This window comes from Giraffa tippelskirchi, chromosome 4, assembly GCF_054371585.1.
Source record: "Giraffa tippelskirchi isolate mGirTip1 chromosome 4, T2T-mGirTip1v1.2.pri, whole genome shotgun sequence".
Lineage (NCBI taxonomy): Eukaryota > Metazoa > Chordata > Mammalia > Artiodactyla > Giraffidae > Giraffa > Giraffa tippelskirchi.
The window spans coordinates 205,867,247-205,883,261 of NC_137278.1; the positions used below are offsets into that span (position 1 = coordinate 205,867,247).

Below are 16,015 nucleotides of genomic sequence, written 5' to 3' on the forward strand. Positions count from 1 at the left end.
GCAGCCAGCACCCGAGACACCCAGGGCCAATGGTGGAGCCGGTGGTGTGGCCCTGGGCCTGCAGCAGGGCAAAGGCAGCAGTGACCTGGCTGGCCACAGCGGGAATGGACTCGGAGTGCCCCTCCCCAGTGCGTGGAGGGAGCCGGGAGCAGGAGAGACTCCCCTGACCCCCGAGGTGGGGCTGCCCGCAGAGGGGCAGCTCTCGGGGTGACCCTTGCTAAGGACGCTGCCCCCTGGGGCCTACAGCGGGACTCAGCACGTGGGCCTGGGGACCTGTCCTCACAGAGGTAGCTGAGCACCCAGCTGATCTGTGGAAGAACCGGCTCAGGACCATACCCGGGCCACCTCCGCCACAGGCGGCTCACACCTAACAGGGAACACTCCTGGGAGCTCTGATGGGAGGGCGGCTCTCAGGTCACCCTCTGGGGCTCCCCAGGCCCTGCCACTGGTGTCTGTTTCTCCTTCCTGCCCGGGCTCCAGGATTAGGAAGACTCTCCTGGTGACCACAGAGGGTACACAGGCTTGTACCAAGGACTTCGTCAAGGTACTTCATCGGTCCTTGTGTGTGCAAAGATCTCAGAGAGACACAGCAGTTTCTGAGGAATTCAGTCCAGAAAAATTAAGCCAAAAGTCATATGTGGTGACACCCTTGTGTGTAGGGGGGGCTCACCTGGCTTCTTCCTCAAACCCTTTCCAGTGCCCTCCACCAACCAGTAAACCTTAGGAAAACCCAGGCATCACCAGTGCCTTCTCTGCTTCTGTAAAACTTACTAATACACGAACCAGTTAAGACTAGCCTGTGTGTACGAGCTAACAACAGACGTTCCCGCCCGCCCTTGCCAGAAAGAGATTCCTCACTGCTTGGCAGAAAACATGAATCAACAGTAAGAGACTCGCAGGGACAGCAGGACAGTGTCACCGCCCTCAGGTAAAAGCAAACCCTGGGACTCCGGCTGCCTGAGCCAGCAGCTGAGCCGTCCTGCCACAGGCCACAGTGTGGCTTCCCCTGCACCCAGGGGGTCACCCCAGCCTGGGTGTGTCACCCCAGCTCCCTCTCCCGCAGCACAGACACTCTCCACTCCGGTTTCCTGAGGCTGAGGCTGCCAGGAAGCGGGGAGAAGCGGCCTTCTCTGGTGTTGCTCCAGGAACCAAAGGCCCTCTCTCAAAGCAATGCCACGGCAGGGCTGGCAGGGCGCCTCAAACAAGGACCAAAGGGGTCAAACCTTGCCGGGGATGTGGGCCACTGGCGGGAACAGAGGACAGGTGCCCGCATATCCTGCAAAGCTCGGCTCGTGGAGCGAGGGCCAGGGCGGGGTCTGCCCCCTCCCCAGCGCTTGGCACAGTCTCCGGCCTGCACCCCCCTCAGAATGCAGGTGGTCTCCACACCAGGGTCTGCCTGGTTGGAGGGCTCTGCAGGCTGCTGGCCCTGGGGTCCTTCCCTTGGTGCCACTGGGGGGCCTGGTGGTCCGTCCACCCCCTCGGCCTGCGCCTGGCCTTCCAGCCTTCCCCGCAGGGACCTCCCCCGGGTCGGATACTTGACTGGCCCAAACACCTGGTACCCTGAATATAATGGGACCCTAACTTCTCCGTTATTCCTAAAAACTATTTCTTTAGTAGGAAGAATGGAAGAAAACCCTTGAAACGTCTAGTAGGGGCCAGGCACTATGCTAGGAGCCCTGCAGACATTACTTCACTGGGACACTGTGAGGCCTGACCCCCGTTATCTTGGAGACACAGCCCTAAGGGAGGGGACCTGTGTGGTCCAAAGCCCTGGGGCTGGTTAGACTTGGGACTGGGGCTCACGGCCAGCAAACCTCTTCTGACTGGGCCCCTGGGATTCTGCCTTGGAGCCTCCATCGCTGCAGGTCTTCTCTAAAGGTGCTGGACATGGCTGAGGAGGCACCCGGGCAGAGCCGTGGCCCGTGAGTGAGCGGGCGGCCCTCTGTGCTGAGGCCTCTCCCTTCTCTGTAGAAAGGCACCAGCATGTTCGGCTGTCGGCGAACGATCCGGCCTTCATCCCAGGCCAAAGCGTTCCCGTCAGCCTCTTCCCGCTGCCCTTCAGCTTCACCTCGGCTGCCTGGACCTGGGCGGGCGCCCCCCCCCCCCCAGCTGTGTCTGTCCCTCACGCTGGGGCTTCCCACAACCTGCAGAGAGCCGACGAGTGAACCCAGGAGAAGGGCCCTGCCTTGACATGACGACAAGCACTTCAGGGGGACGAGACGGCGTTCTGTCCCTCCCTTCCCTCCAAGAGGGAAAGGTCTGACCTCAACAGACTTGAAACAACCCCAAACTGAGGGAGAGGCCACTTAATCACTCAGTGCCTCATTTCTTTGGTATTAACAGGACAGCAACACCAACCCTGTGAGGAATGAACCATGAGGCTTGTTGTCCTATGAGAGCCGAGGGCTCTGTCAACTGCCAGAGCCCAAGAATGGGCAGAGAGGATGAACAAAATTAAAATTTCGTAGAGGAAACTGGGCCCAGACTTCCTATTTTTCTCAAACACAGGCTGGGACTCCAGGACAGGAACAAAAGGCCCCAAGTAACCCATGGTTCTCCCCCAACCGACTCTTCCCGGACACTTCTGGGAACACTCCCCCCGGCCTCCGCTCCAAGCGGCTGTAAACACTGGGGCCGGGAAGGTGGCAGAGCTGCCCAGAAACAGTGACGCCATCAAGCCGAGGGACAAGCGGAAGGGCCAACAGAAACGGGCCTGGAAACCACCCAGACTGCTGCTGGCCCGAGGGTCTCTGGACCCTGTGAGTTCTAGAAACGCGGAGAGCTCCACGTGCTGGTCAGCCTCCCGCCCCCCTGCGCCCTCCATTCCCAGCCCCTCCTCCTGCAAGAGCAGGAGAAAAAAGAGAGCGTGGAGTCCTCACTTGACACCTTCATGAGAGCACTGTAACTCCCACGGGCCCCATGGACTCGTCACTCAGTGGAGGGGCCTTCTCTGGAGGCTGGTACCGGGACCCACCTAAGAAACAAGTGACTTCCCAGACGAAAACTGCCATGTCCTGATATGAATTTTAGGCAGACTCCCGCCCCGGTAACAAGGACGCTCAGTTGTGTCCGACTCTTTGCGACCCCATGGTAGTCAGCCAGGCTCCTCTGTCCATGGGATTTTCAGGTAAGAAAACTGGAGTGGGTAGCCAGGCCCTCCACTGGGGATCTTCCTGACCCAGGGATCGAACCCAAGTCTCCTGTCTCCTGCACTGCAGGCAGATTCTTTACCCGCTGAGCCCCCGGGGAAGATTCATAACAAGGGGGAGGGAACATTCCAGAGACTCAGGCACACAGTGCTGCCCCGGAGAGCCAGGCCTTGCACACCCGTGTGGGTTGCAGACGCCTGGAGTAAACAGATGCCCTCACCTGAAGAGAAATAATCCCTTAATGAACATTTCTGAGACAACCACCCCGTTCTGTAGAAGCAAGTGCCCCAGGTTACATTTTGCTTTTTCTTCTCATAATCTGTTTTGCTTTTCCCTCAGTGACTCAGTAAGGAGGGGGAGGACATGGAAGGCGGGGTGGGGGTGGGCACTGCGGCCCCACTGCTTCGAGAGACCCAAGTCATATAATCCTGCTCTCACAGGCACACGCTACCAGCCCTGACCACAAACCCACAGACACACTCACAGATAGCACAACTCAATCTCCCGAGATTTTTAAAAGTAAGATTAAATGTGGTGCTAAAGTCTACTAAATCTTTGAGGGGATTTTCCTTCTCTTTGTAGTGCTATGAAAGGAATCTTTCATAGCACCGGGAGGAGGCGGAAGATTTCACATAAAACTTGGGGAATTTTTTGTTTTTCAAAGGAGAACTCACTCAAAGGTTCAGAGTGGTGGTGGTGGTGTAGTCGCTAAGTCGTGACTCTTTGCGACCCCATGGACTGTAGCCCACCAGGCTCCTCTGTCCATGCGATTTCCTAGGCAAGAATACTGGAGTGGGTTGCCATTTCCTTCTCCAGGGGATCTTCCGCACCCAGGTATGGAACCTGCGTTTCATACACTGCAGGCAGATTCCTTCCGGCTGAGCCACCAGGGAAGCCCAAGCTTTAGAGACATCAAGCAAACTAAAAGGAAAAGATCTCTGGTGAGAAGCCTTTCTGAGATGGGGAAAGAGCAAGGGCTGCAGGCAAAAGCACCCTCACCTTAGAGGCTCCGTCCTGGAAGCCAGCTGCCCCCAGGAACCCCACACAAGGCCTGACTTCAGGAACAGTCCCCTGGACCCTAGTGGATGATGGTATCATTTTAAAGCCCCACATTATCTTTCTACACGTATTCTGAGGGGCTAAGCAACAAACGGAGAAGTGCTTTATCCACCAGGTGTTGGCTCCATGCAATTAGGTACCGTGGTGCCGCCTGGCCTGGGCGAGCAGGAGGCAGAGGCCACGACACCCCCTCGCAGTCCGCAGGGGCGGTGGCCCCGACTCACCTGTGCTTGCTGTACTTTCCATTCCCACGAGCACACTGCCCCCCTCACCCCCGCTCCGACTGCTCTGTGCTGAGGCTGCCTTTCGCTGTCTTGTTCTGCAAGGGGGGGACAGGGCATGGGAGGGGAGGCTGACACCAGCAAAGCCAAGGAGACGAGACAGGAGGGACAGAGAACGAGCATGCGGGTCAGGGCAGGCAGAGGTGAGGCGAGGAACGCACATGGAAAAGGAAAGAAAAAGCAGAGAGTCAGTACTGAACGACATACAGGAGATACTCAAGACAGGGTTTGCTGAGGCAAAATGTGACCCTTCAAAAAGGGAAGTTTAAAAAAATAAAAATACAAATTAAGTAAAAAATAAAGACAAAATTGTAAGATCCAAGGATCCATCTCAGGAAATAATTTTTAAAGAAAAGCATCAGTAAGCATCCTTCAGAAGCAATGAGGGCAGACCGTCAGGATGACCTCTTTCTAGTACCTTCTGGCCCCCTTGAGCGGAGACTGAAGACTGTGAGCACCAGTGGCCACCAGGGGTCAGTGTGACCTCAGCCGGAGGAGAGCCGCCGCTGCAGGAGCACCGGGTGGAGGGCTCCACCAGCCCAGTCCTTCCCGGGGGGGCCCTTCTCCACACCCCCCCACACCCGTGAGTGGTGTCTTGGAACAGGCCATTCACACACTCCGCCCACATCTTCCTTCCCTTCCTAAATTTGAGAGGTGACCAAGAGACCAACTCTTGAACCAAATGCAGACACCATGGGCTGTGTCTATGGAAGCAGAACCTGGCGGGGCAGCGTTTCCCCAAGAGCTGGGCGTCAACTCTCTCTAGTCGGGAAGCCGCCTCTGCTCTGCCTCCAGGCCCACAGCCAACCTCACCCCACGCCAGTCTGTGGTCTGGGGCCTCCACTAAACTAAGGCGGAAACCAGGAGTTTCATGCGTTTCTCTTAACAGACAAACACCTTCTCCAGAGCTGCCCCACCACACCGTGCCGACCTGACATCACAGGGCTCCCTCCGGTTTGCCCCTCTGCCCACCGAGCCCTGGCCTGAGACTGAATATCAGGTCTCCAGGTCTTTCAGGAGGAGCCCCCGAGCCCCTAGTCCTGCGGGGACCACTGGCTCTGCAGGCTGACTCACCTTGTGCTTGGGGCACCTCACCGAGAAGTTCTCCTCGTGGAGCAAACAATCTGCAAGACAGAGGGAACAGTCAGGAGGAGCCTGGCATAGGGCACAGCCCGGGGGGGTGGGGGTCACACATGGAGATAGAGGACCCCGCACTGTGATTTCTAATAGGAGAACACGAGAGACACCCCCAAATAACCTATGGCACCTCAACATGGTGGAATATCCGTCGGTTAGACAAGGTTTCAGAGTAGGGGAAACACGATATAGACCGCTCGGACACATGCCTGCGCAAGCGCAGTCCTATCTGTCACAATGCTTCTATGCATAAAAGAGGACAAAGAAATCCACCAAAATATGGCAGTATCCAAAGTCTTACTCTTTGGATAGTAAGATTATAGGTGACACTGATTTTATTTTTTCTGTATTCCCATGATCATATCCTGTTATTTTAACAATCTCCAGTAAATATTCTTTTTAGACTTTCTCATCCTAGGCTAAGCCCACTCCACAGGCCCACGCCAAGGCTTCCTTGTGAAAACACTGAATCTGCAGGCCTCTTTTCTCCTGTCGAGTCACAGGTCAGAGGCAGAAAGGAGGCCAGGCCCAGCCCTGCTGCCGCCCTCTCCCCCCAACCATGGAGGTGCTAGAGAAGTCCCGCAAGCCACGCTGAGGGCTTCAGAGGACAGTGAAACCCCCAAGGGGCTGTGAATCCTCGGCCCTAGAGCCAGAGGTGGTGGCAGGACGTTTATACTGGTCACACGTTCTCAGAGAGTTCCCGGGCACCGCGGCTGGAGGCGGCATGGTACTTAGCCTTGTTAAATTTACAATTTAACTCAGCTTTAAAGCGAGGTCCAGATGAGCAGCCTGTGTAGCCACAGATTTCAAGTGAAATAATAATAAGCAAGGGGACACACAAACGGAGACTTCTGAGGCCCTCTACATTTTATATAAACCAACAGAGACCCTCTCACAGTTTGGCTGAGCCACCTCCCCTCTGGAGTCCCAGGATCCTAGGACTGGGCGGGTTTAGTCCTCCCAGCCCCTGGTAAGCCTGAGGGCGGGATACAGCAAGTCCTGCTCACCTCTGCCTCACCCCCCACCCCCAAGCAAACAGCACGGCAGTAAATGAAACGTGCTCATTTACAACCCACAAGTACACGGTGTGACCCAGGCTCCTGCCACTCCAGCTGGCCAGAGAGCTCCCGCACAGCAGGGACAGACGGCCGGAGCCCGAAGGAGGTGCCTTCGCCTCACCTGGGCGGTGGCCGCAGCATGCAGGTAGAGACGGCACAGGCCACGCGGGGCGAGGCCACCCTCCCACCCCAGGGTTTTACAGAAACGAGGAGGGGGGCGTGTGAGGTGGGAAAGATACCATCTGGAAGGCAGAGGTCTGAGAGGGTCCTCACACAGCCAGGGAACAGTGACCAGTGGCGATGAACCATTAGTAAAACGTGCTTCTAGTTAGGAAACATGTTCCTTCAAAGTCAAAAAGCAGAAAAGAAAGAAAACGATAGAACTGCACGCTAAAGGTAACTTGGAACTAATGCCTGGTACTTCTGGAAACGGAGTGTCCTGAACCAATCTACGAGACCTTCTGGCAAGGCCTCCCACGCAGGCAAAGGCGTGCCTCATTCTGGTGAAGTCACAGGCCCGCAGGACATGCACTTCCCCTTCCTGGCAGGACGAGAAGCTCAGCTGAAGAGCGCAGACACCTGCAGGGGCCGGGGAGCCTCTTCTTGACGGCCTCCCGCCAGCCTCTGCCAGGGGAGAGTGAAGAAAGGCGGGAGGCTCACAGCAGGCGCCCAGCCCCACACCCGCCGCCGGTTTACACAGTCGGCTTACACAGTGCAGAGGGCCCGGTCAGCACTTTCCCACGGTGAAGTCAGATCATCACACAGGCTGGCAGAGACTCACCAGGTTGTCGGGTCGGCAGGGTGGCTTCCAGACACGGACGCTAACACCTCAGGACGGTGCTCTGCTTTGAGAGTCCTTTCTAGGCGTAGGGGCAAAGGACTCTGCTGAGCTCCTCTCAACAAGCTATGTGGAGCCTCAGATACCCACGTGTACCCACATACGCTCCAGCTAGGGTGGTGAGCCCCAGAAGGGAGAAAACGGAAGGACGTCTAGTGTCCTTGGGATCTGCCAGGCCCCAGCAGTCTCCAGCTCAGCTACAGTCTCTTGGGGCTACACTGAGTCCTCACAATGGCAAAATCCAGGCTGGGACTCGGGGACCGGCCAGCCTCACCCCACCTCATCGAGGAGCAGTCTCCTGGAGCTGGAGGAAGGGGGAAGAGGGCAGAAGCAAGGCCTTGAACTGGCTTCTGTGATGCAGACAGCTCCTCTGCAGGGAGTGGCCAGACCACCAGTCGTTTCACAAAACCCATCAGGGGCTCTAAACCTGCTGCCAAGATCAAAGTTGGTGGAGAGAGCAGCTTTAAAATGCTGCAGGAAAGCAGGCCGGCAGGTGAAATTCCCAGCTGTGCTTCCTCATGAAGCCCCTCTAGGCAAGATTCTCTCTGCACAGCAGGATTACTGCTGAGCCACCACAGGTCTTCTGTCTCTGGTCTCTGTGTGGTGGCTCGTTGCATTAAATACGTTCCATCTTTTCCTTTTTAACTGATGCTCATGCTCTTATGACTGCCTCTTCCTCTGGGAGACAAATCCCGTGTCTGCGACATAACGAGCACACAACAGAGAGAACCACGATGTCACGAGTGTGTGACCACGGTTAGCAGGAGCCACAGATCCTCAGGTTTCCACGGAGATACGCCCGGAGGTAAAAGTTTCCCCTTCAACACCAACGACTCTGTAAGGTTTGGGCAGCTGGCGAGAAGGCAGAGACGAAAATGCTAAACTGTTCCTTAGTCTGCACAGACGGGGGACTTGAACCAGAGGACTTAATTTTTATTATAATTAGAAAAGAAATCAATGAAGTCTTTTCTGGACACAAAGACTCACCACTTACAGAATTCCTGGGAAGAGTGTGGATAAATCCAGGCATCAGTCCACAGAGTGACGCGGGCTCTGGGTTACTGTGACTCAGGTCATGAGAGACCAACAAATGCCCCAGACATGGTCACCCTGTGAAGCTGCTGCTCTGGGACCAGCTCCACGTGGAGGAGCAGAGCTTGCAGCGGCTGGGGCGGCAAAGCCAGAGGGCCAGGGCCCCGACCGGACAGCCTCCCTCTACCTGGACACTCGGCCACCAACTTCTGCCCAATAGAGATGGTACCAGCTTACCTGGCAGGCCACACCAGACAGGCTCAAACAGACCGACGAGGAAGTCACTGACTTGCTAACCCTCAGCCTGCAGAGCAGGCCCTGCCTCCTCCATCAGAGGGAGGAAAGCCCAGAGCCTTTCCCAAAGAACGCCCACCGCCCCGCCTGACCAAGGCGGCGCCAAGCCTGTGCTGCCGGCCACCAAGGGAAGTAAGATAAAACAGAAACTCAGTCTCTCCCTTCCACCAGCTCCCTTCCAAGCACTCAGTGGTAATACATGGCTTGTGGCTGCTATATTGGACAGTACAGGTCTGGAACATCCCCCCATGGCAGCAAGTTTATCGAGCAGCACTGCTCAATCCCTGGAGGCAGGTGCCCAGTGTGCGCACTGGGAGCACGCCTGCAGGGGGCGAGGTGGCCTGCCTGCTGCTCACTTGGTGCTTCTGGGCAGAGCCCCTGTGCAGGAGACCTCCGCTCACTGGCCAATAAGGGGGAGGTAATTCTTGCTGCATTTCCCCCATAAAACTTACAAACCACCGCCAAAACCCCAAGACTTAAAAATCTTCATTTAAAGACCACAAAGCTTAAACTAGAAAAAGAAACAAAACATTCTGACGGAACCCTGACTGTATCATGAAAATGAGAAAAGGAAGTGGTTGGCCCTGAGAGAGAAGGATTTAGTGGCTGTTCTACAGAACACCCCAGACCATGGTCCAGGTGAATTACAGCTCAGACTCAACCTGGAAACACGCAGAGGAGGACAGGGGACGGAAGGGACAGACCGGAACCCAAACTCCCTGAGCTGACGTTTCAAGGCTGTCTTCTCATGCCCACTTCCCCCTCTGGTCACACGGGGCCCTGGCCACCAGCTGCCCTTCAGCATGTGCAAACGCACTGTCACCAGAATTTAACTTCCGCATGGAGTTAGAGTGTTATCTTTCTCTATCTGTCTTGTTTTTTGGCTGTGCCGTGTGGCTCGTGTGGTCCTAGCTCTCAATCAGGGACTGAACCTGGGCGCCCGGCAGTGAAACCCCAGAATCCCATCCACTGGACCACTGGGGAATTCCCTTTCTTATTCTTTTCAGCTGCAGCCCCTACAGAAACCTGGAAAGACGAGAAAAGGGAGGGGGAAAGGCGGGACAATGAGAAGGATGTGAGAGGCAGGAGTGCGCGCTTCAGCAAATGTAGGTGAGCAGGGTGAAGGGTAGTCGAGAGGAACTTGGATTCCTCCTTGACTGCCAGACCTGACTCCAAGCGCTCTGCGCCTCTGCAGAGCTGTCACCTGCTCAGCCCCCAGGCCCCGTCAGCACTCTCATCTGTCTTCCCCTTTTCTCGCCCTCCACCCTGACTGCCAACATGATGCTCGACCTGCCAGGTGAAGGTGTCAGACCCATCTAACACTCAAAAAGTAACTGGTGAAGACAGTCAACAAAGAGCTATGAGTCAGGAGAAAGAAAGAGGATTCTCCCAGGCCCTGAAGCTCTGAGTCAGACTCGAGTCTCCTGCACTGCTCACTGGATGGCACTTCTCAGACAGAAGGGATCCTTCTTTCAACAGTTGTCACACTGCAAAACACCACTCTGATTACCTCCAGAGACCTGGAAAAATGTCTGACAAAATCCAACACCAGTTCATGATAAAAACACACATCAAACTAGGAGCAGAAGGGAACCTCCTCAGCTGCATCAAGAACGTCTATGAAAATCCCACAGCTATCATCATAAGGGGTCAGAAACAAGGCAAGTGTACCAGCTCTTGTCACTTCTATCCAACATTATGTGGAAGATCCAGCCAGAGAACTAAGGCATCTCTCTGATTGGAAAAGAAGTAAAACGACCTATGACTGGGATCCATATGGGAAGGAATGAACTGGGCCCCCTACTGCTTACCATATACAAAAAATAACTCAGAACGGATCAAAGCCTCGTCTTAGGGCTAAAACTAAAACACAGTATAAATCTTTGTGATTTTGGATTATGCAATGGTTTCTTAAATATAAGAAAAGCAACAAACAGCAGAAGCAGCAAAAGAAAAATAAACTGGATTTGCTTAATGTCATTAGCCATCAGGGATGTGCAAACCCAAATCACAAAACGAGACACCACTTCACAGTATCTCGTGATACCGTGGGGATAGCCACAGTGAAAAAGACAGATAAAAACAGGTGCTGGTGATGATGGAGAAGATAGACGATGGACAAGATAGACGTATCTTGTCTACAGAAATCCACTAAACCACTATTAGAACTAATCAATGAGTTGAGCAGAGTTCCAACATCCATGATCAATACATATACATACTCAATCAATTATACTTCTATACACTCACAGTGAACACCCTGAAAACTGACTTAAAAAAACAATCCTATTTATAATTGTACTAAAAATAATAAAAATACTTAGGAATAAATTTAACAGAGAAAGTGCAAAACGTCTACTCTGAAAATTACAAAACACTATTGAAAGAAATTAAAGACTGAAATAAATGGAAAGACAGACATCTCGTGATCATGGCTTGGAGGATACATTATTACCAAGATAGCAGCACTCCTAATTGATTTTCAGAATCAGTGTAATCCTTATCCAAGTTTCAATGGCTGTTTCCCCTCTCATCCACAGAAATGGACAAGCTGATCCTAAAATTCATCACAGAACAGCAAAAGACCCAGAAGAGCCAAAAAATCTTGAAAAAAAGGAACAAAGTTGGAGGACTCACACTTTTCACTTTCAAAGTCTACTACAAAGCTACCATAATCAAGACAGTGCGATACTGGAGAGTCCAGAAATAACCCTGTACGTCTGCAGTCAACTGGTTTTCGACAAAGGTGACAAGGTCACTGAATGAGCAAAGAGTAGCCTTTTACACAAATGGTGTGGGACGACTGAGATCCATATGGGAAGGAATGAACTGGGCCCCCTACTGCTTACCATATACAAAAAATAACAGAACGGATCAAAGCCTCGTCTTAGGGCTAAAACTAAAACACAGTATAAATCTTTGTGATTTTGGATTATGCAATGGTTTCTTAAATATAAGAAAAGCAACAAACAGCAGAAGCAGCAAAAGAAAAATAAACTGGATTTGCTTAATGTCATTAGCCGTCAGGGATGTGCAAACCCAAATCACAAAACGAGACACCACTTCACAGTATCTCGTGATACCATGGGGATAGCCACAGTGAAAAAGACAGATAAAAACAGGTGCTGGTGACGATGGAGAAACTGGAACCCTCACACACTGCTGGAGGGATGTAAAATGACTCAGCCACTTTGGAGAATGGTCTGGTCGTTCCTCAAACGGTTAAAGAGAGTTACCATGTGACCCAGGAATCCCACCCCTAAGGTTTATGCCCAAGAGAAGTGAAAACACTAACTGCACACAAGGATGTGTCTATGAAAGTTCACAGCACCATTACTCATAATAATAAAAAAGTGGAAAACCTAAATGTGCATCAACAGAATGATAAATAAAATATGGTGTATCCTTACAGTAAAATACTGTTTGAAAATAAAATGAAGTACTGACACATGCTGTGATGTGGATAAATCTGAGAATCAGGAAGCTAAGTCATACAGAAGCCAGTCACGAAGATCACATATTGTGTGATTCCACATACATCAAATGCCCAGAATAGACAAATCCACGGAGATAGAAAGTAGACTCGTGGTTGCCAGGGGTGGAGGGTAAGAGAAAGAGGCCACCAATGGGTAGGAGTTTAAGAGGTGATGAAAATGCTCTAAAACTAACTGTGATTTGTGCCTGCACCACTCTGTGAATACGATGGTAAAAATCACTGAATTGTGCACTTACGTAGTTGAATCTTCTACGAATTACAAAACTTATAAAAAAAAAAACCACCCCATTTAATTTCTTTTTAGTACCTTCTCTGCATTCCTTCAGAATTTACAAACAGAACAGGGTTAGATGAGACAAAACAAACTATAAAGAAGACAGAGAATCAAAGTGCATGTCCTACCCTTCAGATGTTCTGAACAAGGGTCTGTGGTCCCATCTTACCTGCGTCAATGGCACACGGGTAATGGTATCGGAAGGAGCAGCCTTTGTTGTAGCAGCCCAAGGTGGCGCCTGCCTCCTGGCAGTGGGAACATTTCTGCAAGGGAGGAAGAAGTCAGGCGTGTCAGCATCCCAGACACCCTCTCCTCCAGGCCTGCCCCAGACCCCGTCGGTCAGACCTCAGCGCGTGTCTCTGCGGTTACTGGAGTCTGGCGGCAGGGCGGGCTGTCAATTTCTAACCGCCACTCACTGACCACATTGTGGAAGCCATCCAGCAGCAGCGTTTCAGGCCAGGCCTCCCGAATGTTCACAAATAAATCAAACAGAACGACACACAGGCCCCCAGCCCTGCCTCTGGTGTTCCTGCTGTCTGCCCGCCCGCGAGCCTGCCTGTCCTTCCCTCCGTCCTCACCGCTACGGTAAGCTGTTTACAGATCCTGCCCGTCTATCTCTGCTGTGGAAGTCTGGGGTAGGAGGAGAGGGTGAGATAGTAGTTATATATAAGTCTTTTAGAATTAAAAGTGGAATTTGGTTTCTAGTTCCTATTTTTGTAAGAATTTATTTTTATTCTGCTTATTCCAAATGCCCAATACAAGTATATTTCTCTTTTCAGAAAATACGGGCTCCTGTGTGCACACGGTATTTTTACACCCAAATCCTATTTTAAAGGCACTAGGAAACCTGCCATGAATTTCTGGCTGAGACACGATCCTGTAATTGAGACGCTCTTCCTTCTATGCTCAGGTTTTCATAAAGTGGGGCACACCTCTAGCGTGTGATGCGGCTGCCTGTGTGTGCTCGTTCTGTGTCCTGTCAACAAGAATCACATTTGTGAAATGAGCCCCACTGGCCCCACTGAGGAAAGGCGCAGACTCTTCTGGTGGCTGAGGCCACATAGATGAGGCTACCTGAACGACGTGGACGCTTGTTCTTGATTCTAGGAAAAATAAAAGTGCTCCATAAGCAGTTACATTTGTGGAAAATGGCTTCCTCCCCCAACATACACCGCACCCCTCCTGGGACAAGGGGACCAAAGGGCACCCTTCTGTCTTTGCTCTGTGGCCTGGGATGGCTGCCCATCAAGGTCCATGCGGCTCACAGGCCTGCAGCAGTCAGGAATGCCTCACCGAGTGGGGTTCGTGAAGCCCATCTGGACGGAGCCATGGAAGGACACCCCTAACCCACAGCAGCAGCGGCAGAGTGACAGTGAGCTGGATCGGGCGCCCCTGATGCGGACGCCGATAGAGAACCACACGGACGCCAGCAACAGCGTGGCCCCGAGCTCGCCCTGCACCGCGCGGCAGGCATCGCTGGATGTGCCCCATCTGGTCCTCATAACCAGCCTGTGACAGCCCTGCTCTCAGACGAGGTGCCTGGAGCATCAGAAGGGGAGCCTGGCTGACCACACCTGGCCTCCTCCAGAGGCAACCGGGGCAGGAACAGGGTGGTGAGACAGCCCTGGAAGAGCAACATCCTTCCGGGTGCTGATAACCACGTGCCCTCACACCCTTGCCAAGAAATAAAAGACTTCCTGGCCCAGAGTACACCAAGGGCAGTTGGCAGCGTCTCAGGCAGCCCTTGTCAGTGCCACAGGGTACCTTCAGAACAAAGGTCTCAATCATCAGCCAGAGAGAACAAACATGGCTAACTCCTCCATGGTCATCCACAGCCCTTTCTGCTACACCCCTTTTCCCAAAGGAGCCCTGAACGGTCAGCCACCCAGGGGGCTCACACTCCGGGCCCTTCCTACCCTGGTGGCCATTTAGGAATAGGTGTGTCAGACATTTCTGGTAGAAAAGTCTGAAGAGAACAGAACTTCTGAGAAAGCTTAGGCCTCTAACAAGGGACAGGAAGCAGGACAGTCAGTCGCCTTCTTACTCGGCCTCTGTGAGGAAGGGATGGTGAGATCTGTTGCAACCATCTTGTCACCACAAGGGGACAGCCTGGGAGACAGAGCCCAGCCGGCTGAGCACTGCAGTGTGACAGAGTGGACAGAGTGTGGGTTTCTGGGACATAACTGAGCACCAGGACCACCTTGTGTCCAGACCTGTTGAGGAGGAGGAGACTTCTTAAAACACACACACACTTTTTAGTTTAACTCTGTAACTTGCAGTCCAAATACCCTGACAAGCAGGAAGGGAGCCAGTGCTTGAGGCCCTGCTGTGTTTGGTTACAGGTGTGGACTCTGGAACCCAAGTCACTCCCTGGTTAAGTGACTCCACTGCTGCACATCTTTGTGCTGTTCTTGGTCAAAGTCTTAACCTTCATCTCTTCAATCTGCAAACGTGGACCTGACAGTATGACCCACCTCAGAGATCCTGGGAGGGTTGAATGTGTTAATCCAGGCTTTTAACAGTGGCTGGATCAAAAGTGCTCAGTAAACCTGACCCAAGACAACCATGTGCCAGACACAGACTGACAAACAGCCACCAGCGGAGCAGCCTTGTCACCCCCTTGGGTTCGAACACTGTCCGTTTCCTTCCTACCTAAACACATGCCCCTGTGTCCCTGGCAGGGCTTCACAAAGCTTCTTGCCCCGAACCAGGCCCCATTTTTCTCAGAGAAAAAAAAAATCAAACTCCCTCACCAGGAAATGACATCAGTAAAATGATGCTTGCTTCTTCTAATTAAAAAAAAAAAAAAAACCATGCAATTAATTTACTGTATTACATCTAGAGGAGAAAGACCCTGCAGGGCCTATTCGGGCCTTAGAGAAAGGACCTTATAGCATTTAGTTCAATGCTTCTCCAAGTGTGGTCCCTGGACCAGCAGCATTGGCATAACCTGGAAACTTGTTAAAAATGCAAATTTTGGGATTCTGGGCAGATTATAGAGTAGGCAGAACCAGGAACCTGTCTCCACTGGTAGAATCTATCTGATGTAACTGCTCCAGAGCCCTGGAGTCTGCTCAAGGCCTGCAACTTCCCAGGGAGACGTGGATGGAAAATGGCAATTGATTCTGCCCATCTCCCACTCCCAGCCAAGTGCTGGCAACCTACCTTTATAACTTTGTAAGTTAAGGAACTACAAAAAGAACAAACTAAACCCAAAGCTAGTGGAAGGAAGGAGATAATAAGGATTGAAACAAAGATAAGTGAAACAGAGAAGAACAGACTATAAACAGAGAAAAACCAAACTGAGGATGTCACTATTGATTCTACAGACATAAAAAGGATTAAAGAGAGTACTGTGAGCAACTGTACACCAGTAAGCTGGATAATCTACATGAAA

At 52.5% G+C, this 16,015-nt stretch overlaps 1 protein-coding gene across 5 annotated transcripts in view; it reads right to left on the reverse strand.

Annotated features, from left to right (window-relative positions):
- The window catches only part of TCF20 (transcription factor 20), an 89,666-nt gene that overhangs the window by 1,379 nt on the left and 72,272 nt on the right, over positions 1-16,015 (reverse strand). For 2 of the 5 annotated variants that reach the window (XM_081587790.1, XM_081587791.1), the window contains exons 3-5: positions 12,788-12,881; positions 5,564-5,613; positions 4,433-4,560 (exon numbers count right to left, since the gene is read on the reverse strand). In XM_081587790.1, coding sequence (XP_081443916.1) covers positions 4,477-4,560; positions 5,564-5,613; positions 12,788-12,881 — 228 coding nt within the window. In that variant the 3' untranslated portion in view covers positions 4,433-4,476. The remainder of the gene's footprint in view (positions 1-4,432; positions 4,561-5,563; positions 5,614-12,787; positions 12,882-16,015) is intronic. The other 3 variants (XM_081587792.1, XM_081587793.1, XM_081587798.1) reach the window with 3 other exon arrangements.